General features: G+C 47.4%; 2 protein-coding genes and 1 pseudogene across 6 annotated transcripts in view; 2 read left to right on the top strand and 1 right to left on the bottom strand.

Moving 5' to 3' along the window:
• The window catches only part of IWS1 (interacts with SUPT6H, CTD assembly factor 1), a 46,620-nt gene extending 46,223 nt beyond the window's left edge, over window positions 1-397 (bottom strand). For 2 of the 5 annotated variants that reach the window (XM_066345403.1, XM_066345406.1), the window contains exon 1: window positions 65-395. In XM_066345403.1, the coding sequence (XP_066201500.1) occupies window positions 65-98 (34 nt within the window). In that variant the 5' untranslated portion in view covers window positions 99-395. Of the gene's footprint in view, window positions 1-64 lie in introns of all 5 variants that reach the window. The other 3 variants (XM_066345404.1, XM_066345401.1, XM_066345402.1) reach the window with 3 other exon arrangements.
• A 6,199-nt stretch (window positions 398-6,596) lies between these two features.
• On the top strand, window positions 6,597-7,422 carry LOC136378769 (voltage-dependent anion-selective channel protein 2 pseudogene; annotated as a pseudogene).
• Window positions 7,423-21,376: 13,954 nt separating this feature from the next.
• MYO7B (myosin VIIB) overlaps window positions 21,377-24,887 on the top strand; it is a 90,110-nt gene continuing 86,599 nt past the window's right edge. Inside the window, exon 1 of the mRNA XM_066345420.1 lies at window positions 21,377-21,525. The gene's annotated coding sequence lies outside the window, so the exon portion shown is untranslated. The remainder of the gene's footprint in view (window positions 21,526-24,887) is intronic.

The raw sequence follows: 24,887 nt of genomic DNA, 5'->3' as shown, positions 1-24,887 counted from the left end.
ACTCCGCGCCCGCCGCCCTCCGCGGTACAGGCCAGCCCAGCCCCGCGCCCGGCGTCCTGCCCACCTGACTGGTCGCCGCTGTAATATTCCGAGTCCATGGCGGGCGGGCTCTGGGCGGGGAGTGTCCGCGCCCGCGCCGCCCCCTCACCTCCCTCGGGGCGGTGTGAGCCCGGATGGCGCGCTCCGGGCCTCAGAGGTTCCCGCCCAGCAGCAGCGACACGGACACTTGGACCTAAAAGCCCCAGTAAAAGAGGCCGTACCGACAGAAGAGCAGGCGTGCGAGCCGGCGCTCCACTTCCCAGAAGCACCTCTGGGGCCAAAATGGCGTCTGCCTACGATCCTCAGAGGAGCGCAGGCGCCGTTACCTTTCAGCCGGCCAATGAGAAGGCGCAGCGGTAAGGACGCAGGACCTGGACGGAAAGGAGATCTCGGGGAAAACTGAGCGGGAGCTCCGACTTCCGTTCAGTACCTTTCCTTGGAGTGTCCTGGTCTGTCTCCAGTGGAGGTGGCCGTGTTACTTGATTTGTTCGCGCCTTGCTTGAGGACCTTCTGAGTTACTCTTCTGAAAAATGAAGACTATCCTAAAGTTACACTTTCCAGCGTTCCTCCAAATAACTCCCGCTCCCGAGATGCAACGAGGCGCTTGACCCCGGCCTCGGTGTGGGTGGGGACAGCGGAGAGAGGGGTGTGGCGCACTGCTCTCTGGGACTTGTAGTTTGAGGCCCAGGGGTCTGTGACGCGCAGCGCGCTGACCTGATCTAAGGACCTACATTCAAGGCATTTTTCTTTCTCGTTTGAAATAGAGACTTAATTTCCATCCCAAGAAGCCATTTGGTCAACGGTAGGAAGTCAGTTTTTTGCTTCCAGAAAGATACCGGATTAAATGATGGTGTCAATGCTGAGTATTACAGGAGCTCTGTGCTCCGCGGAGAAGCAGGGATGGTTAAGAAAAAGCCTGACCTGTCTGCTCTGGGAAAGGCTCATTTTGAAGACCAACCTTTATCCCTATGACTTTGATAAAACTCACTCTCTACTTCTTTTCATGACTCCCGAAGACCTGAAGGTGACCCCCTTAACTCCCTTTCCTTGGTCTCATGCATGATTGCTGGGATTAGAACTTTTTGCTCCCTGAAAACAGCTAGACACAGAGCGATGAACATTTCTGTTCACCTAACTGACTGAAAGTTCTAATTGCAAGACACTTCCAACTCCAAATTGTCCCTTCTTCCACCCTGTGAGACTGGAAGGCAAAACCACCCTGCCTGAACACTCCAGTCTTCATATCTGGGTGCTCTCCCCGTTGCAATGCCCTGAATAAAATCCATTCTCTTACTTGTTCATTTTTATCTTAGACAAAGAGGAGAATTTTCTTGCCTTTTGATGGAAGGGACAGTAGAGGATTACCCAGGAGGTGCAGACTTGCAGAAATAGGGCCTTTGTTAGGTGGCAAAGCTTACTTACATCTTGAAATGGGTTTTTAGCTGTGCCTGTCTTGCTGTAAGGCTGCATTTGCTGCCCTGGAAGGTCCACATCCTACCTTGGAGTTGGGAGCTGTGGGTTCTTTGATGCCAGCTCTGCTATAAATTCCCAGAGTTCTTTTAGTCAAGCCACCGCCCAGCTGTGATCATCTATGAACTGTTGTTGTGAGTCAGGGGCACAGAAAGGGAGATCAGCAGACGAAATCATCAAGGACTAGCAAAGGACCACCACTCGCTCAGGCAAATGGCCTCGAGTTTGCGCTGTGTCCTATTTTTATTCACAAGACGTCAAAAACTTGTTTACTGAGAAATTGGCATAGCATCAAGCATAACTTTTACTTAAAGATACATGGAGTACACCTGCATGATAGCTTAATAACAATATAATATCCGAAGGCATTAATTGCTATTGCTTCTATGGATCCCACAACATTTTTTTCTTTATCTCAAGGGACAACCTTGAAAGGAACATAAATCTTATGAGAATGTTTTACTGAGAAAAAGCCCAGCAACTGCCTTCAGTCACATAGACCTGTTTCAGTGACAGGCCTTCAAGTCACAAAACAATTCTCTTAGCAAAACATTCTTTTCTTGTTGGCTGTGTTCCCATCTAAAGCCATGCAATGGGTTAGTCCACTACAATGAACCCTCTGTTAGCCAGCCAGAATATGCTAACAGACACAGCTCTAGGCTCCAGAAAGGGACATGGGAAGGGGATTAGAGAGGGGTGGTTTCTTCTTGAAGAAGATCATTTTCTTGTAAGAGAGTTCATAGGTATTCCTTCCCCTGTGTAGTGTAAACAGCTTTGAAATCTAAATCTGCTCCTTTAGCTGTGGGAATGACATCTCTGGCTGTTGTGAGAATCAGAAGAGCAAGGAATTAACAGGACTTGGAAGCAAATGCACAAAATTTAAATACATCTCTCCATTTGCTAGAAGAAATTCTAGAATCTAAGTGCTCTTCTAAAGAGAGTAGGTGAGATTGTTATTGTGTAAATAAGGCAAGGTGAATAGGAAAAGATTCAGTGAAAGATAACCCAGGGCAAATCTTTCTAATAAAGATCTTGGAATTTCACCAGAGGTGGAAGACCAGTGGCCAAGCAAGAGATTGGTATAAACATTGCAATTACAAGAGGATAATTAGTGCATTTTTAACATAAGATTCTAACTCCCAGTGGTTTGGAGAATGGAGTTGAGACAAAATAGAAAGAAGTTAGGGGAAAAGCTCTTGATGAGTGGAATGAGAAAGTAAGAATGGACAACACTGGCTGATAAGCACATAGGTCCTCTCACTAGGTCCCCACCTCCACACATGATCAAAGGGAAGCAGTTTATGACAGGAAATTCCTCTGGTGGTCACAGAAGTCAACAAGAACTAGCTAAAACCAGATCAATCCAAGATGGAGGAAAAATTAACTGGAAAACGATCCCAAAACTCATTTTACCATCATTATAATGAAAATTGACACCACAAGTGAGAAGGGAACAGAGAGAGACAGAAGGGCATGACACTTCCAGAACAGATCATATTAGGAACAACCCTCACCCAACCAGAAGGCAGAGACAGAATTTGGCTCCACAAGGTTTAGGAACAACCCACCCTCGGCAACACATAAAATCTGAAGAACCAACCTACTGCGATAGGCGGCTCAGTCATGATTTTGCCCGCGTTGTATGTGTATGTTTGCTCCTTTTACAACGGTGCCCTGTGACACTTGCAACCAGGGGAGCAGCAGGCAGTGACAGCTTGAGTGGGGCTTACCCCCCCCCCCGCATCCTGTCAACAGAATCCCACGTTCTGGTTCTTTCTCTCAACCTAAATAAAACATGCTTTTGCTCTCACTAGAACTCACTCTTGAATTCTTTCCTGTGCAAAGTCAAGACCCTGCAGGTTACAGATTGCTTAGAGGCCCCATTTCAGGTCCACCTCCAGAGACAGAGAGATAGACTGAACACACAGCAATGTGCTGAGCCCCAGAAGGCTGCAAAGTAGTTTTGTACAAAAGAAGCAAACAATTTAGTGAGGCAGAACACAGTTTATGAAATAAACATAAAATCTTAGTTAAAGCTCTGTGCTTGTCAATGAAGAAAGCTCCAGGAGGGTTCCCCAGAGCCTCTTTTTAACAGCTGGCTGTTCCTCAGGGCCCTGATTGAGAAATGCTAGAGCAGTTCTGATGTGCCTTTCTGAGTCTTAGCTGCCTTGCCTTTTGAAGACTGCCATCTACCAATTTCCATGCCTCTCTTTTCTGCTCCAGCAGTTGGTCCATACTGGTGGTGTGGGAGAAGCACCCAGAAGAGAAGCTATTTTTCCCACCAAGCACACTGAAGCCAGAGAAGAGGGGAAGAAAGAGGTGAGCTTGCAGCACTCCAGTACTCTTTCCCTTAACTGATGATAACCAGGGACATTGACTTCCCTAAATAAATACAAAATTTATTTGGCCAGCCTTTTGAAACACTGTCACTTGCCAAATGTCAGGGAGTGAGAGGTCATACAATTTAAGAAAGCTTAGTGCTGGGACAGCTGCAAACCAGGGGCTGAAAGCCCTGGGTTCTGGGCTTGCAGTGCTTGGTGAGCTGGGGCTGGCTACCAGCCCTCTAGGAGTCTCACTTTCCCCATGTGTCACACGAGGGAGTTGAATCAGAAGACTTCAAGGCCTTTTATTTTCATGATTCCATGTAAGAGAAGCCAGGTCTCCAAGCCTGAACTTCCTTCTTGTGCTTTAGCCACTAGGGGACTCTGTCAGTGAAGCAACAAATGAAAACAAGTGCATCTTAAGCCTGTTCCCCTGGCTGGGAACGGTCTCACACATCCCAGCCTCACAACCCATTATGACTGTTGCAAGATTTGTTTGTAATATTGCAAATGGGGACTTACTTGAAAGCCCACTGATAGTGGGTAATGAATTATTTGGCGAGCCTTTTGAGACAACTTGCCGAACATCCGGAAGAGGGGGGTCACACAATATAAGAAAGCTTGGCACTGGCACAATCTTCCATGGCCCACCAGCGATACTATGGCCCCCAAGCAGCCACTCATACAATTGCAGTGGGTCTTTAGGTCTCACATGGAAGGATGTCCAGAATATATTAAGTGGGAAAAGAGTAATAGAATGTAGTAAATGGCATAACATTATTCATGGGAACAGCCAAAGAAGTGAAAAAAAATAAAACCCAAGAATTCCTTGTTAAGCATGGTGGGAAAAGACCTGACAAACTTGATACATAAAAATAAAAACCCACCTGACCAGGTGTTGGCGCAGTGGATAGAGCATTGGACTGGGATGTGGAGGACCCAGGTTCGAGACCCCGAGGTCGCCAGCTTGAGCGCAGGCTCATCTGATTTGAGCAAAAGCTCACCAGCTTGGACTCAAGGTCGCTGGCTCAAGGAAGGGGTTACTTGGTCTGTTGAAGGCCCATGGTCAAGGCACATATGAGAAAGCAATCAATGAACAACTAAGGTGTTGCAACACGCAACGAAAAAAAAACACTAAAGATTGGTGCTTCTCATCTCTCTGTTCCTGTCTGTCTGTCCCTGTCTATCCCTCTCTCTGTCTCTGAAAATAAAATAAAATAAAATAAAAATAATAAAAATAAAAACCCTGCCTGACCAGGCAGTGGCGCAGTGAATAGAGCGTCAGACTGGGATGTGGAGGACCCAGGTTAGTGGCCCCGAGGTCACCAGCTTGAGCGTGGTTTGACCAAAGCTCACCAGCTTGGACCCAAGGTTGCTGGCTCGAGCAAGGGGTCACTCGGTCTGCTGAAGGCCCGCGGTCAAGGCACATATGAGAAAGCAATCAATGAACAACTAAGGTCTCACAACGAAAAACTGATGATTGATGCTTCTCATCTCTCTCCAATCCTGTCTTTCTGTCCCTGTCTATCCCTCTCTGACTCTCTCTGTCCCTGTAAAAAAAATTAAAAAAATAAAAAATAAAAGCCCTGACTAGGTAGCACAGTTGGTTGGGGTGTTGTACCAACATGGCAAGGTTGTGGGTTTGATACCTGGTCAGGGCACATGCAAGAATCAACCAATGAATGAATATATAAGTGGAACAATGAATCAATGTCCCTCTTTCTCTCTCTCTTTCTCTCTCTCTCTCCCTTTCTCTCTAAAAATTAATTTTAAAAATTGAAATAAAAACTGTTTTTAAAAAGTATAGATGGGGCCCTGGCCGGTTGGCTCAGTGGTAGAGCGTCAGCCTGGCGTGCAAGAGTCCTGGGTTCGATTCCCGGCCAGGGCACACAGGAGAAGCACCCATCTGCTTCTCCACCCCTCTACCTTTCCTTCCTCTCTGTCTCTCTCTTCCCCTCCTGCAGCCGAGGCTCCTTTGGAGCAAAAGTTGGCCCAGGCGCTGGGGGTGGCTCTGTGGCCTGTGCCTCAGGTGCTAGAATGGCTCTGGTTGCAGCAGAGCGACGCCCCAGATGGGCAGAGCATCACTGCCTGGTGGGCGTGCCGGGTGGATCCCAGTCGGGCGCATGCGGGAGTCTGTCTGACTGCCTCCCCGTTTCCAGCTTTGGAAAAATACAAAAAAAAAGAATGGATGGTATAAACGATATACTTTAGCAAAATTAGGAAATTAAAATTGTTTTTCAACTCATATCATAGACCAAGTGCCAATCTCTCCTTAGTGAATATAAAGCCCCTAGAAATCAGTAAGAAGAACAATAGAAAAATGGGCAAAAGATATGACAATTTACAGAAAAGAAACGATTGATACATCTAAGACACATAAAAAGATATTCCCCTAAAATAAGATAAAGGTAAAGTAAAATCATATTGAGATATTTTTTCACTTTCTCAGATTGCAGAAAACTGTTAACAGTCCATTGGTGAGGGGCATAAAGAAAGAGACCTTCTTATAAGTTGCTGGTGGGGGTATATTGGTACAGCTCTCTACAGAGAGAAATTTAGAAATATTTATAGAAATTACAAGTGGGGAGTCCTGGAAGGAGGAAGACAGGGTTGCAGAACAGGGTCTCCTTCGCTTTGCCCTCCAGCTGTGGCAGCTTCGCCTGGAGCCAGCTGAGTGGGCTTCAGTGAGCAGCCACAATCCCCACACATTCCAGCCCTTCTTGAAGTTTTGCCAGAACCACCAGCAGACAGAGTCACACGTGGCCAATGTGTATTCCCCCATCATATACTGACCTCAGCAAAGCTGCCAGAGATAACAATGGATTTGGTTTTGTGTTGGTAAAACTACATGCAAGAACAAAGTCATGCATTGGCATGAAATTTTCAACATCTGGTTCATCTAATATAGATATTGGTAAAGTTACTGGGACCTTGCAAATATAAATGATATTACTAGTGTGAGTATAGTCTGATTTTCATATAAAAATGGAACACCCCTAGATACAGACATTGCAATTAAAGACCAGATTTGTGAAGGTTTGAAAATGACATTTAACACCACCTTTTCACCAAACACGGGAAAGAAAAGTGATAAAATCAAGTCTTCTTACAAGAGGGAGTTATAAACCTTGGTTGCAATGTTGCCTTTGATTTTACTGGACCTACAATCCTTAGTTCAGCTGTCTTTGGCTTGCTGGATACCAGATCACCTTTGACAGACCAAATCAAAGCTGATGAGAAATAACTTCGCAGTGGGCTACAGTGCTGGGGACGTCCAGGTGCGCACTAATGAAAGCGATTGGACAGAATTTGGAGTGTCAATTTACTAGAAAGCATGTGAAGGTCTTAAGCACTTCAGTAAATCTCTCTTGGACATCAGGTTCCAACTGCACTTGCTTTCGCGTCACGGTGAAATATCAGTTGGATCCCCCTGCTTTCATTTCTGCAAAAGTCAGTTACTCTAGTTCAGTTGGCTGGGCTCCACTGGAACTCTGAGGCCCGGTGTGCAGCTTACACTGCCTCTCTTGTGCATAGTAAGAGCATTAATGCTAGAGGCCACAGGCTTGGGCGGGCCCTGGAGTTGAAGGCTTAAAGCAGCTAGAAGAAACCTTAGGGAATGTCCATCAGAAGATTCGGCCTTAGCATATTTCCAGTGTGACCAGCAGGCTTTTCCCCCTAAAGCAGTGGCCCCCAACCTTTTTTAGGCCACAGACTGGTTTAATGTCAGAAAATATTTTCATGGACCAGCCTTTAGGGTGGGACGGATAAATGTATCATGTGGCTGAGACAAGCGTCAAGAGTGAGTCTTAGACGGATATAATAGAGGAAAGCTGGTCAATTTTTAAAATAAAACATCGTTCAGACTTAAATATAAATAAAACAGAAATAATGTAAGTTACTTATTCTTTTTCTGCAGATCTGTACCAAATGGCCCACGGACAGGTACCAGTACGCGGCCCGGGGGTTGGGGACCACTGCCCTAAAGTGGTCAGAACAAAGGATAATCTAAACAAGGGCTGTATTTTAGCTTTTTTTTTGTGGAGGGCCCAAGGTCCCAGACCAGAGGCAAATTTAATGGCAGGCACACCGGGTGAGTGCCCTGGGCCCTGACTTCTGAAGGGCCCCGCAAAACCCCAACTTTACACATTTTTCTAATTTATGGGGCCCAATATTTTCTTCTGAGCCCAGGGCCTCAACAGACCTTAATCTGCCTCTGCCCCAGGCCGCAGGACTGGGAGGCCCCTGTGCTTCCATAGATGTTTTGTGATTGGCATCTGCACCGAGGTGGCCACCTGGGTCAGGGCCAGGGCTGTGTAGTTCATGGAGGCTAGGCCGAGGACATGGAGTGAAGCCCTTCACCAAGCAGGCAGCCTAGTCAAGGACATGAAGATCAAGACCCTGGAGGAGACCCACCTCTTTCCCTGCCCATGGGGAGGCTGAGGTCATCGACTTTTTCTTGGGGGTATCCCTCAAGAATGAGATTTTGAAGATTATGCCCATGCAAAAGCAGACCCATGCTGACCACAGGACCCAGAAAAGGCACTTGTCACCATTGGAGACTACAGTGGACTTGGGTGTTAAGTGCTCAAAGGAAGTAGGCACTGCCATCCCTGGGGCCATCTTTCTGGCCAAGTTCTCTATCGTCCCTGTGGGGGAACACAATCAGCAAGACCCACACTGTCCCTTGCAAGGGGGCCAGCCACTGTGGCTCTGTGCTGCCACACCTCATCCCTAACCCTGGGGCACTGACATCGTCTCAGCCCCTGTGCCTGAGAAGCTGCTAACGATGGCCTGTATAGACGACTGCTACACCTTGGCCGGTTGCCTGCCACCTTGGGTGACTGTGCCAAGGGGAAGGTATTTGATAGCATCTCTAAGACCTACAGCTGTTTCACCCCTGCCTCTGGAGAGAAACCATGCTCACTGAGTCTCCCTATCAGGAACTCACCGAACATCTTGTAAAGCCCACACCAGAGTTTCTGTGCAGAGGAACCAGGCTCCAGCCATAGCAACCATTTTATACAAGAAAAATAAAATGAATTATGCTTGTTAAAAAAAAATAAACAAGAGCTGTATTTTAAATATTTAGAGGGTTACTTGTTAGCTCATTCCTAGTTGAATTGGTTATCAATTCAGTCACCAATGCTGCAGTCATGTGATCACTTATATATTATGTAAGTGTATTTAACTGTTAAATGCATAATCCACCCATATTGGAATAGACTTTTATGAAAGCTCAAAAAAAATTACAAGTGTCCATGCCTTTTGGCCTCCAATTTTACTTCAGAAAATGTATTCTACAAATATATACTTCATCATGTACAAATAACATATCTATAAAATTATCCATTGTAGCACTATTTTCAAAATGTTAGAAATAGTCTAAATGTTCAAACAGGAATAATTGCAAAATTATGACACATCTGCCCCTTGCAATGTTATGTAGCTATACCAAAAACATGATGAAACTCTTTGACATAATGATATAATAAGATTTCTGAACTGGATTTGGAAATAATGAAAGATGCAGAACAGTGGTTAAGTATGCCATCTTTTGTGGAAAGAGGAGGATAATAGATTTTTTGTTACTCAGGTTTTTATTTTATTATATATTTTTAAAATTTGAAAATTGTATAAGGAAGAAAGTATTGGTTATCTGTTGTGGGGGAAAAGGGAAGAAATGAGCCTTTAAGTTTTTTATAACAAGTGATAACTTTTATTCAACTCTAATTCTGTCATGGAACATTTTAAAGCCAGTAGCCACAGCTACCATCACAGCCACCTGGCCCATGCAGGTTCGCATTAGACTTGGACAGATGGTAATGAAACAATGGATCCAAGAACTGGTGGGCCATTAGCTTTAATCCTAGCTTGCTCCTGGTGGGCAAGAAATACACACAATAGGAAAACACTTCCCATTCCATCCAGGGCTCACAAAGCCACTGACTTATTTGAGTTTCCTAGAATCAGATGTTTCTACCTCACCAGCCTTATTCACCTCTGTTCCCCATCTCCTTCTCTCTGCACAAATTCTGCACAAACTGGCTTCTCCTTCAGCCCTCCACCATCTTGGCTGCTTCTCCTCTCCTCCACGTGGCCTTTCTCTACTCTCCTCCAGAATGGGTTCCTCTGCCCCATTTTATAGTGTAGAAATCAAAACCTTTAATCCAATATACAAACAAGAATGTCTCTGATACAAAGTCACTTAGGGTGGGAAAAGGTTAGTCTTAAAACCAAGCCTTAGGGTATAATAACCCTGTCTGCTTACAGCCTGTCACCCACACCCAATGCAAACTATAAGTGAGCAAACATATATGTCATATGTGCAAACTTCTTTGACCCACATTCCACCCCTTTTGCTTGCTTACAATCTAAAGCACAGGTATTCCTCCTGCACAAGGAAATTAGGCACGTTACACAAATTACAACAACATGACAAATCATACAATTCCAACAATTATAAAGATACACTTTATCAGTCTCTGAGCACTTTTCCAAAAATGCAAATTGTCCTCAGACTTCTTTCTAGCCATGGAAAAATCTTCCTGGGGCAGGGCCTCCAGCAAAGCCACCACCCACCCCCATCAGGGTATTTCACATTGTCCAAAATTCGTGAGTCCATCTAACAAAGGAGCCAGTGCCCACTCCGGTCATATTCCAGGAAATCAGTCCACACACATGGGGCCTCAGCCATCCCCTCATCCCTGCCATCCTGGCAGGTCTTACACTGTCCCAAGGAGGAGCACGTGGCAATGGCAGTTAGCATTTTCATCTCTGCTCCAGAGAGCATGACGGCATTCACCCCTATGTCCCAAAATCGCAGACCTACCAGGGGTGTAGTAGGTACTCCTTGCTGCTGGACTCTCACCTTCTGGAGACTGCAGATTGCAACTCCAGCCCGATTCTCCTCATCCTCCAAAGAGGAACTGAAAATGCCAGCTCCCACTGCCATGCTTGAGCCCCAGGCTGCCACCTTCTGCTCCGCGGGTCTTGCAGCCCCAGCCCCAGCCTCAGCCCCGGTCTCCCGCCACTGCTGGCACTCCACAATGTCTAGGCCATTTGCGACTCATGATCCTATATTTCCTTCTCCAGCAGCTGCTCCATTTCCAAGCAAATCTCACGAACCAGGTCGGCCTCCTTCTCCGGTGCTTGCTCCAGCTCCAGGGTCAGCATCTCTTTCTCCCATGCTTGCTCCAGCACCTTCCACTACTCAGTTTGGTCCTGGGCAGCCTCTTCCACAGAGCTCTTGGTTTTCTCATGGCTGTAAAAGTCAGCCAGCCTATGGCCCCCAAAAGGACAGCCACAGGGAACCATAACAGCAGCCAGTTCTCTACTCCACCACTCAAAGGTGGTGGTGGCTCCATACCAATCTGTATCAAATCCTGCCACAGACTATACCAAATGTAAAGCCAGTAGCCACAGCCACCATCACAGCCACCTGGCCGGTGGAGGTTCAGGTTTGATTCGGATAGATGGTAATGAAACAACAAAGCTAAAAACTGGTGGGCCATTAGCTTTAATCCTAGCTTGCACTAGGCAGGCAAGAAATACACAAAGTGGGAAAACACTTCCCTTTCCATTCAGGGCTCCCAAAGCCACAGACTTATTCCAGTTCCCTAGAATCAAAGGTTTCTACCTTACCAGTTTTGTAAAGTACCGTACCTCAGATGCTGAAAAGTACTGTACCTCACTTCTGCGGGTTTACATAGAGACACCAAGTCCAGATGACTTTTGAAGGGTTTTATTAAAGGAGGAGATTTATTAAATATGCCGGCCACATATGGCTGACACAGGACATTTGTAAATCCAATTCATGTGCACCAAATATATCTCAGGGGCTGGTTATATACTCTTGATCACACACACAGGTTGGGGAGAGCATGACATCATGGCACAAGCTTACAACATTTGTTTAGGGAATACACAGAAACATTAAGACTTTTAAGGTAACACAATCGAAGATATTTACAATCTTTCAGGGTTCATCTTCCTTCCTTTGCCTAGAGCAGCGGTTCTCAACCTGTGGGTCACGACCCCGGCGGGGGTCAAATGACCAAAACACAGGGGTCGCCTAACGCCATTGGAAATACATATTTTATTTAAAAATGTATTGTATAATAAATATGTATTTTCGTATGACTTTAGGCGACCCCTGTGTTCTGGTCGTTCGACCTCCGCTGGGGTCGCGACCCACAGGTTGAGAACCACTGGCCTAGAGGTATGTTACTCTCAGGATTCCAGGAAGGGAGGAAGAACTACAATAAATATAGGGTGGTATGTAAATTCTGTCTCCCATTGAAAGAGAAGAAGTTTCTCAGTTAACATTCATTTTAGTTTTGAAACTAAATGACCCATTATCCTTGCAAGCCAGAAACTTCTACATTCTTCTCCCTCCCCTCCCCAACGGAAAGACGGGACAGGAAAGCCTTACCTTTCCTCCTAAAATATCAATATTAATTTTGCAGCTTTTTGGTACCTTACTACACCAGCCTTATTCACCTCTGTTCCCCAGCTCCTTCTCTCTGCACAAATTCTACACAAACTGGCTTCTCCTTCAGCACTCCACCATCTTGGCTGCTTCTCCTCTCTTCCACATGGTCTTTCTCTGCTCTCCTCCAGCATGGGCTCTTCTGCCCCATTTTATCATGTAGAAATCAAAACCTTTAATCCAGGGGTAATCAACCTTTTTTTTTTTTTTTTTTTTTTTTGTATTTTTCTGAAGCTGGAAACGGGGAGAGACAGTCAGACAGACTCCCGCATGCGCCCGACTGGGATCCACCCGGCACGCCCACCAGGGGCGACGCTCTGCCCACCAGGGGACGATGCTCTGCCCCTCTGGGGCATCGCTCTGCCGCGACCAGAGCCACTCTAGCGCCTGGGGCAGAGGCCAAGGAGCCATCCCCAGCGCCCGGGCCATCTTTGCTCCAATGGAGCCTTGGCTGCGGGAGGGGAAGAGAGAGACAGAGAGGAAGGGGGGGTGGAGAAGCAAATGGGCGCTTCTCCTATGTGCCCTGGCCGGGAATCGAACCCGGGTCCCCTGCACGCCAGGCCGACGCTCTACCACTGAGCCAACCGGCCAGGGCTGGTAGTCAACCTTTTTATACCTACTGCTCACTTTTGTATCTTTGTTAGTAGTAAAATTTTCTAACCACCCACTGGTTCCACAGTAATGGTGATTTAGAAAGTAGGAAAGTGGCCCTGGCCGGTTGGCTCAGTGGTAGAGCGTCGGCCTGGCGTGCAGAAGTCCCGGGTTCGATTCCCGGCCAGGGCACACAGGAGAAGCGCCCATCTGCTTCTCCACCCCTCCCCCTCTCCTTCCTCTCTGTCTCTCTCTTCCCCTCCCGCAGCTGAGGTTCCACTGGAGCAAAGATGGCCGGGGCACTGGGAATGGCTCCTTGGCCTCTGCCCCAGGCGCTAGAGTGGCTCTGGTCGCAACAGAGCGACGCCCTGGATGGGCAGACCATCGCCCCTCGGATGGGCAGAGCACCCCCCCCCACCGTGGGCGTGCCGGGTGGATCCCGGTCGGGCACATGCGGTAGTCTGTCTGACTGCCTCCCCGTTTCCAGCTTCAGAAAAATACAAAAAAGAAAAAAAATTTTTATAAAGTCAAGTTACTTTCCTCCTTTCTTTTTTTTTTTTTTTTTTCTTCTGTATTTTTTTGAAGCCGGAAATGGGGAGAGGCAGTCAGACAGACTCCCGCATTCGCCCGACCGGGATCCACCCGGCACGCCCACCAGGGGGCGACGCTCTGCCCATCCGGGGTGTCGCTCTGTCGCGACTAGAGCCACTCTAGCGCCTGGGGCAGAGGCCAAGGAGCCATCCCCAGTGCCCGGGCCATCTTTGCTTCAATGGAGCCTTGGCTGCGGGAGGGGAAGAGAGAGACAGAGAGGAAGGAGAGGGGGAGGGGTGGAGAAGCAGATGGGCACTTCTCCTATGTGCCCTGGCCGGGAATCGAACCTGGGACCTCCACACGCCAGGCCAACGCTCTACCACCAAGCCAACCGGCCAGGGCCTACTTTATAAAATTTATAAAGCAGAGTTACAGCAAGTTAAAGCATATAATAAAAATTACTTACCAAGTACTTTATGTCGGGTTTTCGCTAAGTTTGGCAGAATAAATCTTTATAAAACAACTTACTATAGTTAAATCTATCGATTTATTTATACTTTGGTTGCTCCGCTACAGCCCACCATGAAAGCTGGAACGCCCGCTAGTGGGCGGTAAGGACCAGGTTGACTACCACTGCTTTAATCCAATACACAAACAAGGAAGTCTCTAATACAAAGTCACTTAGGGTGGGCAAAGCTTAGTCTTAATACTAATCCTTAGGCTATAAAAAGTCCTGCCTGCTTATAGCCTGTCCCCCACATACAAAACAAACTATAAACAAACAAACATATATGTCATATTTGTAAACTTATTTAACCCACACACATTATCCAGCTAGCCTTCTACTCCCTCAGTCAGCAGGTGTGGTTGACTGCTCCTCTGCACCTGGCCAGTCTCAGATTCCAGAACAGGTGAGATGGACACCACTGCTCCCTGCCTAAAAGGGGCTGCCATTTTAATGGACAATGCAAGCTCATATTCCTGAAACAATTGTGGTAAAGACAGTGTAATTACTGAAAGCACATTCATTGCTCAAGTTTGTTGATTTGAACCTTGGCTCTGTCACTTTCTAGCTGTGTAACCTTGGGCAAGTTATTCTATCCCTCTGTGCTTCAGGTCCCTCATCTACAACTTGGGGATAATGATAAGATTAAATGGGTTTACATAAATAATTCCTGGGGCATAAGATATATGGTAGTCACTATTATTATTCTTAGGCACTGTGAAGGTATTAAAATAGAAATCTAGCATACAATTCTTGCCTTTAGAAGCTTACAATTCATCAGGAATTCCTACTCTGGAAAAATCTACATGCTCAGGGGTAAATGATGTGATTTGAGTAACAAGAGCCATAGGAATTAAAAGGACGGTGAGGATAAGAGTGAAACGCAGTAGTCAAGGCCAACAACTTCCTGGGGTAGGAGTGTTGGAGCTGGTATTTGGAAGACAAAAGGCAATTTGGATGGGGGTGGGTCATGTTTTAATATGGTAGGTTAACTATTATAATAACACACCAAATTTCAGTGGCTTGACACAAAAAAGTTTATTTCTTGTTCTTGTAAATGGGCGGTGGGGTCCATGGTGGGGGTAGAGGGGCACTTCATTCTCTGCAGTCATTCAGGAACCCACGCTCTTTCCATATGATGGCTCCACTATTCCCTAGGGTCTCAGCATCCACTGCCAGATTCTCTGAGTAGGGCCAATAGCCACGGCCACCCTCACAGCCGCCTGGCCCATGCATGTTCGCATTTGATTCAGACAGATGGTAATGAAACAACGGAGCCAAGAACTGGTGGGCCATCATCTTTAAACCTAGCTTGCACCAGTGGGCCAGTAAAAACACACACTGGGCTCCAAAACCCACTCATTTAGTGCACACAAAGCTACTGACTTACCTGAGTTTCCTAGAATCAAAGGTTTCTAGTTCACTAGCCTTATTCACCTCTGTTCTCCATCTCCTTCTCTCTGTACAAACTGCACAAACTAGCTTCTCCCTCAGCACTCTGCCATCTTGGCTGCCTTTTCTCTTCTCCCCGTGGCCTCTCTGCTCTCCTACAGCATGGGCTCCTCTTAGAACGTAATCACTCTTCTCCTGGAACAACATGATCTCTCTTACTTTTAAAACCTTTTGGTGTGAAAGCCCTCCCCCAACACATATTAACATAATCATGCCCATCCCAAGCAAGAAGGGCAATTAATATTATCACCTGGGCGACAGGCTTCCATGTGGGCAGCGCCATCTTTAACAGAGTGAGCATAATATATTTAACTGCCCAACACTCTGCATGCCACCAGCTGAGGGGAGAGGAGAGGCAAGACAGGATGGCACAGAAGCTTGGAAGTGAAGTTTATTTCATACCTTTACTCCATGGCCACTCCTAAATGTGAGCAAGGCTGGAAAGAATGTCCCAGAATTGGCACCGAAGAAAAAAGACTCTCATCTTGATGACACAGAACATTCCAGCCAGGGGTGTAGAAATCCATCCTAATGCTTCTTTTCCCAGAAATGAAGTCTTTATCAATGACCTCTCACCCTCAACCTCTCCCAAAAGCTGACAAGTATCATTATCACCTTCACAATCAGAATCATTCACATCATTTACCTGGTTTATTGAGTTTGTTGCGTAAGAGTTTTGCTGTCCAATCCCTCTACCTCAGCCTCCTTAGGGCAATCAAATTAGTTACCAGAGTGCCATTGATGCTGATCCTGGTGCAGAGGACCCTGTTTATGACTAGTTGCATAGGTTTTTGTTTGTTTGTTTGTTTGTTTATTCAGTGAGAGGAGGAGAGGCAGAGAGACAGACTCCCACAAGCACCGGGACTGGGATCCACCAAGCATGCCCACCAGGGGGCAATGCTCTGCCCATCTGGGGTGTTGCTCCATTGCTCACCAACTGAGCTCTTCTTAGTGCCTGAGACAGAGGCCTTGGAGCCATCCTCAGTACCCTGGGCCAACTTGCTCCAATTGAGCCATGGTTACAGGAGGGGAAGAGAGAGAGAGAGAGTTGAGAGGGGAAGGGGTGAAGAAGAAGATGGGTGCTTCTCCTGTGTGCCCTGACTGGGAATCAAAACCGGGACATCCACACACTGGGCCGACGCTCTACCACTGCTCTACTAACAGGGCAGGGTCTAGTTGCGTAGGTTTAAATGCCAGGGCCCAAGACTGAGATTTATTTACTAGATTACCCAGAGCTCTTCAGAGAGAAGAAAGTGACTCTTAACATTTTGTGCCCTTGCGTTGCCCCTCCTGCTGCCTTGTACAAGTCTCTGGTGGGTTCCTCAGATGGTGATAAAGCACAATCAGACATGATTTATTTCCTCCTGAACTGAGATCGTAGATGGAGGAGAAGGCCTCCCTGATCCATCAGAACTTTGGACCCGAGCTCCACCCAGTCTAACGACATCTATCTCACAGTTGCTAGTCCAGGAAGGATAAAGTACTCTGGCTGAACATTTCTGTGGCATGTCAGAGCCAAGATGTCCTGGGGACATCTAGTCCAATGGCCCCTTCCCTGCACTCTCCAGATCTTCTGAGCCATATTTTCCTGCCATGAGAGGAGGCCAAGTGTGGGGTCACCTCTTCTAGCACAAAATCCTGTTCTGTCCCTTGCTGGCCTCCTGTTTCTCCCAGCCTCAATTGTTCCTGTGAATCCTACACTGATTCTCAGTTGGGGGTAATTTTGACCTCCAGGAGACATCAGGCAGTATTCGGAGACATTTTGATTATACCACTGGGGAGAGCATCTAGTGGGTACAGACCAGGGATCCTGCTAAGCATCCTGTGATGCATAAGACAGCCCCTCCCAAATCCCAGCAGATGATAGTACAGTTCAAAATTTCAACTGTGCCAAGACTGAGAAGCCCTAAGCCACATAGCTGGATAGTGCCCTGTTATCTGCCCTGTTGTACTGTGCATGCGCTGTTTCCAGGGCAGCAGGGAAGCCCTGCTTCTTCCCAGAGAGCCCGCTGCCCTTGTACCAGAGACCATAGAAATAAAAGGGGAAAGCCCTTTCAATCCTGAGCTGGGAAAGCACCTTCTGTGAAATTGTTAAAAAATAGGATGCCTTAAAATAAATAAATAAAAATAAGATGCCTTATTCATCCTTGGGCCCGGGGAGGAGGGAAGCCAGGTTAGTGTGATGATCAGTGTGATATAATGAGTACTGGCCTGAACGTCGGATGGACCCTGATTCAAATATTGTCCCACCACTTTCCCTGTGTGACCTAAGCAAGTTTCTTAACCTCTTTGGTTTTAATGTTCTTACTATGTAATGAGGATAACACCCCTCGTTTGTAGGGTTTTGATGAGGACTGAATGAGCTGGTGCATCCAAAGAGCTCCACATATTGAAGGCACTCTTCAAATGCTGACTGACTCTCTTTGGAACTGAGAATTCTCAAACTTTCTGAGGAGCAGCTCACTGACAGGGATTGCATTGACCACTGTGCTATTTTATAGCATTAATGGGTAACTTGGCTGCTGTAGGCTAGATGGGAAGATAAGGGTCACCAGGAAGTAAGGCAGTTCAGGTTGCTCTACCAGGTGCCAGTAGAGCTGAAAGTGAAACACTCACTATGCTGTGCTTTAGTTGCTATGGCAACACTACAGTGGATTCCATCCTTTGACAGAAATGGAATAAAACAGATGTTCCGTGGAGGTATTTTGGCTCAACTCAGAAATATATCTTTATAAATATTTTATTTATTGATTTTAGAGGGAGGGGAGCAGGAAGCATCGACTTGTTGCTTCTCGTATGTGCCTTAACTGGGCAAGCCCGGGATTTCGAACCAGTGACCTCAGCATTCCAGGTCAATGCTTTAGCCACTGCACCACCACAGATCAGGCTCACAAACATATTTTAAAAGTGAGCAGAATATTTGCATCTTGAGGAGAAATGTGAAGGGAGCATCAGGCTGTAGGAGAGCCAAGTTTGATCACAAGTGTGACAAGGAGGAACCTGTCCTGACTGACCCCAGCCCATCTTCTTGATTTGCAGGACTTGGAGTATCTGGCTCTAAGAGAGCTGTCCCACAGAGTGTCCTCCTGTGAGCCCTGCCAAGTTACAGCCAGGTCCTCCTTTTGCTGGGAGAAAAGACTCGGCATCCCACTCGAGAAAGGTTAGCTGCAAAATGTGCATGCCGCTTGTTTCAATTAAGTTCCTGTTTCAGATATTCCTGGAATGACATGATACAAACAAAGCTCTGAACACATCCTGTTTATTGCAGTGCTGTAGAGGATGGCAGAGGATCTGATGCCTCCTGACATTCAGTGCTTGTTGGATGGCATAGGGTGCCGTCTCCAAAGACTGGTGGTTAAAGTTCAGTGCAGTGCAAAAAAGCCTATGATATAATGTGGGAGAAAAGTTTGTCGATATATGAAATGTATTTCTATGGTTTTGTGTGGGTCAAATAAGTTTGCAAATATGATGTATATGTTTGCTCGCTTATAGTTTGCATTGGGTGTGGGGGACAGGCTGTAAGCAGGTAGGATCATTATAGCCTAAGGTTTAGTTTTAAGACTAAGCCTTTTCCACCCTTTTAATACTAAGATCTTTTCAAAATTAAGCTTCTCCCCACACCCTTGACTGTTGCATGATGTGGGGTGGTGCACTCTTATGAGGAATCCCATTTATACCTCAGATAAGTGGCTTTGTTTATTTTTTTTATTTTTTTTACTTTTTGTATTTTTCTGAAGCTGGAACAGGGAGGCAGTCAGACAGACTCCCGCATGTGCCCAACCGGGATCCACCCGGCATGCCCACCAGGAGGCGATGCTCTGCCCATCTGGGGCGCTGCTCTGCCGCGACCAGAGCTGTTCTAGCACCTGAGGCAGAGGCCATAAAGCCATCCCCAGCGCCTGGGCAAACTTTGCTCCAATGGAGCCTCGGCTGTGGGAGGGGAAAAGAGAGACAGAGAGGAAGGAAAGGGGGAGGGGTGGAGAAGCAGATGGACGCTCCTCCTGTATGCCCTGGCTGAGAATCGAACCCGGGACTCCTGCACACCAGGCCGACGCTCTACCACTGAGCTAACTGGCCAGGGCAGATAAGTGGCTTTGTATCAGAGACTTCCTTATTTGTATATTGGCTTAACAGTTTGGATTTCTACACTATAAAATGAGGCAGACCGGGAGCTTGCTCTCTCTCAGGTCCTGAAATTAGCATTGCAAGAAGAAGCCAAAATGGTGGAGTGCTGAGGGAGAAGCCAGTTTGTGCAGAGTTTGTGCAGAGAGAAGGAGATGGGGAACAGAGGTGAATAAGGCTGGTGAGCTATTGTAGAAACCTTTGATTCTAGTAAACTCGAATACATCTGTGGCTTTGGGAGCCCTGAATGGAAAGGGAATTGTTTCCCCACTGTGTGTATTTCTTGCCCACCGGGTGCTAGCTAGGGTTAAAGCTAATAGCCCACCAGTTCTTGGCTCCATTGTTTCATTACCGTCTGTCCGAATCTAATGCGAACCTGCATAGGCCAGGCGGCTGTGTTGGTGGCCGTGGTTACTGGCCTTATATTTTGTTTAAGACAGGCTCCGGACAGAGCTGTATTTTAAATCATTTTCTTTTTCTATACAGATATTCTGTCCCACTGTATTTATTTATTTATTTATTAAATTTTTTTGCACAAGGGCAATGACAGAGAGTTACAGAGCACCCAGTCTTGTGCCTGAAACTCCACAGTAAGGGGTTCACTGTTTCCGAAACTGCCAGAACAGCAGTATCCATCCTGTGGGAGTCAAATGTTATCTTTGCAAACCAGAGGAGACACATGCCACCTGAACCCGTCCCCCCACAAAGCAAGTGTTGGCCCCAGAAACTGGATGCGATTTTAAAGTGTGGGAAGCTAGTTGGAGGCAGGGCAGAACCTGAGCACAACACTCCTGGTGGGGATCCGAAAGAGGCTCACTGACAGGCGAAAGCATGCCTACCTCCAAATGGCCCTTTACTAAGCCATCTTCCAATTGTTTTCCTCCCTTTGTACTGACTGGTCAATTGTAAGAAGCTCCTTCAAGCTGTCTGAGCCTGGGAGCATTTGGCAGAAGGAAGCTGGGTGCTCCACAGAACTCTTCCTCCTCAGCCCACCCGGCAGACAGCAGAGGGAGCCCAGGAAGCTGTCAGCCAGCAAGCGCACCCTCGGCCTCTCTCCAGAGCCACTGCCTCCATCTCTGTGGCTCTTCTCTCTCATCCATCAGCACTTGGTTTTTGTCACCCAAACAGGCCCAACACCAGGATTACCACCCTGCTGTGGCCTCAACTCTATCTAAAAACAATAGCTAGTTGCTACACCTCTGCCTGTAATTGCCAAGTCCCTCTCACATACTGGGAGAGCAAGAGAACTGACTGGCCAGTTGAGGACCCCTGAGGCTTCTCTCACCCAAAGAAAGGACTGCAGAGAGTCAGTGTCTTCTAAACCCTCACCTTCCTACTCACTTCCAGGGACCACTCGTGCCCTCTAGTGTGGCCTCTCCCAAAGCACATGGCTTGATGCCCTTCCCTTCAGAAGGGCCTGTATTTGCCTCACAGCAAAAATTCCCCCTTCTTTTAGGTCCCAAGCCAAGCCAGCCCTCTCTGTCCCAGGGACCCTGCTAAGAATCTAGTTCTAAGGCTTCCTGACAACCTAGTTGTCTCTTGCTTGTGGGCCTCAAATTAGGACAAGGGTGCTAATTTGCCCCTTGCCAGCCTCCTTGGAGTCTCCATAGGGCCTGGGAAGATGCTGAGCTTCCTGAATGATCAGCTGATTGTCCCCAGGGATTTTGCAGATGGCCAGCAACAGGTCTGTGAGCACAAACTCTGTTGGCCTGTGTGGACTCTGCTAAAGAAGCCAGGGTCAAAGGTCAGAGTGCTGGGAGGCTCTGCTTGCTGGAGCTGCAGGAGCTTGTGGGAGTGGATATATGTGCTTGGATACCAAGGACAAAGTCCAGTAATAAATTACGTGGGCCCAGAGTGCTGAGCCACTTCCTCCTTGGGCCCTTCCATCTCTTCCAGCTCTCCTTTACTCTCCTCCCCACCCTGAGCCCTGGCACTGCCTCCTGTTTTGCTCTCAGGGTGCCTAGGCTGCAGCAGAAGTGAGCCAGCCAGACTTCAGCCCTGACAAGGTAAGGGAGTGCCAGGGGTTTCTCTGCCTGTTGGATATACTGGCCTACTCGATGAGAGGATGGGAGGAGTAGGTCACCTCTTGGAGGCAGGTGGCGGGACATGTGGGAAATTGGGGGTCACAGATGTGGGGAAGTGCAGCAGGGTTCACCTGGAGACGAAGTGGGACAGGCCTATGAGGTAGAGGGCTGAGGATTCTGATTAGAAACCTGGAAACCAGAAATGCCAGCCCCAAGTCTGGTCCATCAGGTTGAGGGCCAGCTTGAACGGCCAAGGAGGAAGGAGAAGCTGTCCTGGCCCTCTGCTACAGGAAGGCAGACTTGCAAGCAGAGGGAGATGGCTGGGGCCAGGGCTGCCCCAAGCCCAGCAGCCTCTTCAGAGCAGGAGGGCCTCCCTGTGGGGTCAAGGGGTGTGAGGATAGCCCACGTGCTGCTGACTGGGCACCAGGCAGACGTCAGCTGTGCCATGTGTGCTATCTTAGCACACACTTTCAATCACCATGATGTCACTGCCTTTAGTTCATGGATACGGAGAGGGAGGACCCTGGGAGCTAAGATACACCAGGAAGGAGCAGAGTTGGGGTCTCACTCTAAAACCAGGCTTCCCTGAGTTACGTGGGCACCTGCCCTGACCACTGTGAATAATCAAGTTAGTCACCTCTGGATGGCCTGGTCCCCAGGGTGAGACAGGACCCTGCCTATCTGGTCTCAATCCCTCCTCTGGGTGGCCTGTTGTTTGTTGGGGAAAAGGGTGATTGAAGGAAGGCCACCACTGTGGGATTCCATGGCTATGTCACCTGCAATGGCCAAGGTCAGGCTCCCAGTAGATGTGGGGCCCCATCCCAAATTTCCTAAATTGGGCGTGTTTGTTCTATACAACTAGGTTTCCCCCTCAGGTTCCTCTCTGTACCTCTGGACTTGAATTTTTGTTCTTACCTATAGACCTGTGAACTCGGTCCAGGATTTTGGTTTGAAGAAAACCAGAACTCTTGTGTGGGGCTCTCTAGGCCTGGAGCCCACCCCTGAATGAACACTTAGCTCCACACATGCCCAGAGCAGGTTTTCTCCATCTCTTGGACTCACTGGGCACCTGCTAGCTGGCCCTCAGAGGCTTTTTTTAGGAAGACATATTCCCTATGTGTCTGTTTTGGGCCTTGCTGCTTCCTCAACATAGGCAGATGCCAGGGTGTCCAGGTCTGGGAAGAGGTGACGGGAGGGACAAGCACTTCCCTGTTACCTGGTTGTATTTACAGAACTGTGCTTTTTCTGTCTTACCTGTTCTTGCTCTCACATCCTCAGTCAGCAAGCCACTTAAGGAAGAAGAACACGATGTTCGCCTCAGGAAAACACTAAGATTAGTAGGGTAAACGTTTTGCTCAGCAGCCCTGGGCCATGAGCACCTGGAGGGCATGGACTGCACATCCTCCAGATTTCTCTGTCCCTCTGTTTCTATTACACCGGTCCAGGGCATGGCAGAGCACAGGCATTTGGCAAATTCATGCTAGAGGAAGGTGTGGAGTAGTCTGCAGTGGAAGAAAAGCCAGGAATGAAGTCAAGTTTCCACTTGAGTGCCATGTCAGACCTTTTTGTCTAGCTCCTTAATTAGTCAGGCACCTGGCATCATGCTTCTTCACTGCAGGCAGGAAGTGAGACTGCTCAAGGGAAGAGTGTGCCCAGGGGCACAGGCTTCGCAGGCATCAGGAACTGGAATCAAGGTGGAGATCAAAAGGGCCAAGACAGGTTAGGGAGGGACAGCAGCAGAGAGGATGCTGTGGGGGAAAGACTACAGTGGTGGGGAGCAGGGATGCTTCAGGCTAAGACAGCAGCAGCACAAAGATGCAGAGGAAAGAGCTTAGGGTCTCTCAGCTCGATATTGTCACACGTGGCAATGTTTTGGCATGGAGGTAACCAGGCCCTGTGCTAACTAAGGAAGGACAGGATGGGGAACTATGGCTTCAAATCCTTACTCTAGGCTTCCCTGGGCAGAAAAGAAGGGCCCAGGAGCACTGTGTCTCTGAGCCAGGGGGCACCTCTCAAGGACATGTTCCTCCTGGGCTGCCAGTCCCATGTCTCCTGGGAATGGCATCTTGCAGACACCACTTTCATGCTGAGCCATTGGTGGAATGATGGATGGTTTTTGGAGAAATCAGAGAAGCAAGTCCACATGGGGAGCTTCTATTGTCCCAAGTAAAGGATGATAGGAGACTAAAGGGTGGAAATGAGGGGATAGAGCCTCTAGTTTTTCCTTTCTTTTAATGTCTTTTTGGTATTAGGATAATGCTTGTCTCATAGAATGAGTTAGAAAGTGTTTTCTGTGTGTCTGTTTCCTGGAAGACATTGTAAAGAATCAGTATCATTTTTTCTTTAAATGTTTGGTAAAAATCATTGGTGAAACCATCTAGGTCTGGTGCTTTCTTTTTTTGAAAGGTTTTTTAAAATATTGGTTCAATTTCTCTAATATAGGCCTACTCATATTGTCTATTTCTCCTTGTGTGAGAGGAACAAACAGACAGGGAGAGAGATGAGAAGCATCAACTTGTTGTGGCACTTTAGTTGTTCATTGACTGCTTCTTATAAGTGCCTTTACCTAGGGATTCCAGCTGAGCCAGTGATCCCTTGCTCAAGCTAGCAACCTTTGGGCTCAAGCAAACGACCATGGGGTCATTTCTATGATCCCATGCTCAAGCCAGCAACCCTGTACTCAAGCTGGTGAGTCTGCTCAAGCTAACGACCTTGGGAATTTGAACTTGGATCCTCAGCATCCTAGGCCAATGTTCTATCCACTGTGCCACTGCTGGGTCAGGCAAAAATTCCTTGGTTTCAGTAGCAGAATCCAAATGGCTTAGCTCAAATAATCAAAGTACAAAAAAACAGAGAGAGGATTTCTACCTTTTGTCTTCTTCTCTCCCTTCCTGCCAACTTTATTCTCTCAAACAAGCTATTTTCAGGGAAATAGGACCATAGTCTCTGGCAGTTCTTGAATCAGATTTTATAACTTTAAGACTGAAGAAAAATAAACCAACCTCCAGCTCCAATTCAGAATATCCCAGGGAAAACCTGTGATTGGCTCCTGCTTGGGTCTTATGTCTTCTCTAGGGGACCATAATTCATGGTCTAATTAGAAGTACATTGTAAAAAAAGGGATGAGAAGTTTCCTAAAAAGAAACAGAGGAAGGAACAGACAGAAAAAAACAATCAGCATATCTCTCCCACACCAAGAGATCAAGGTAATGGGAAGAGCCCTAGGAGGAAATTGAAGGTGCTCTCAGAAGCAAAGGGAAGGCAAGGGGTGAAGTCCTGCAGAAGCCAAGGGGATGTGATCAGGAAAGGGTGCATGGATAAGAGTCTGAGTTTTGAGAAAGCAA

The sequence above is a fragment of the Saccopteryx leptura genome, chromosome 7, assembly GCF_036850995.1.
Source record: "Saccopteryx leptura isolate mSacLep1 chromosome 7, mSacLep1_pri_phased_curated, whole genome shotgun sequence".
In the NCBI taxonomy this organism is placed as follows: Eukaryota; Metazoa; Chordata; class Mammalia; order Chiroptera; family Emballonuridae; genus Saccopteryx; species Saccopteryx leptura.
This window is presented reverse-complemented; position numbering and strand designations above follow the sequence as displayed.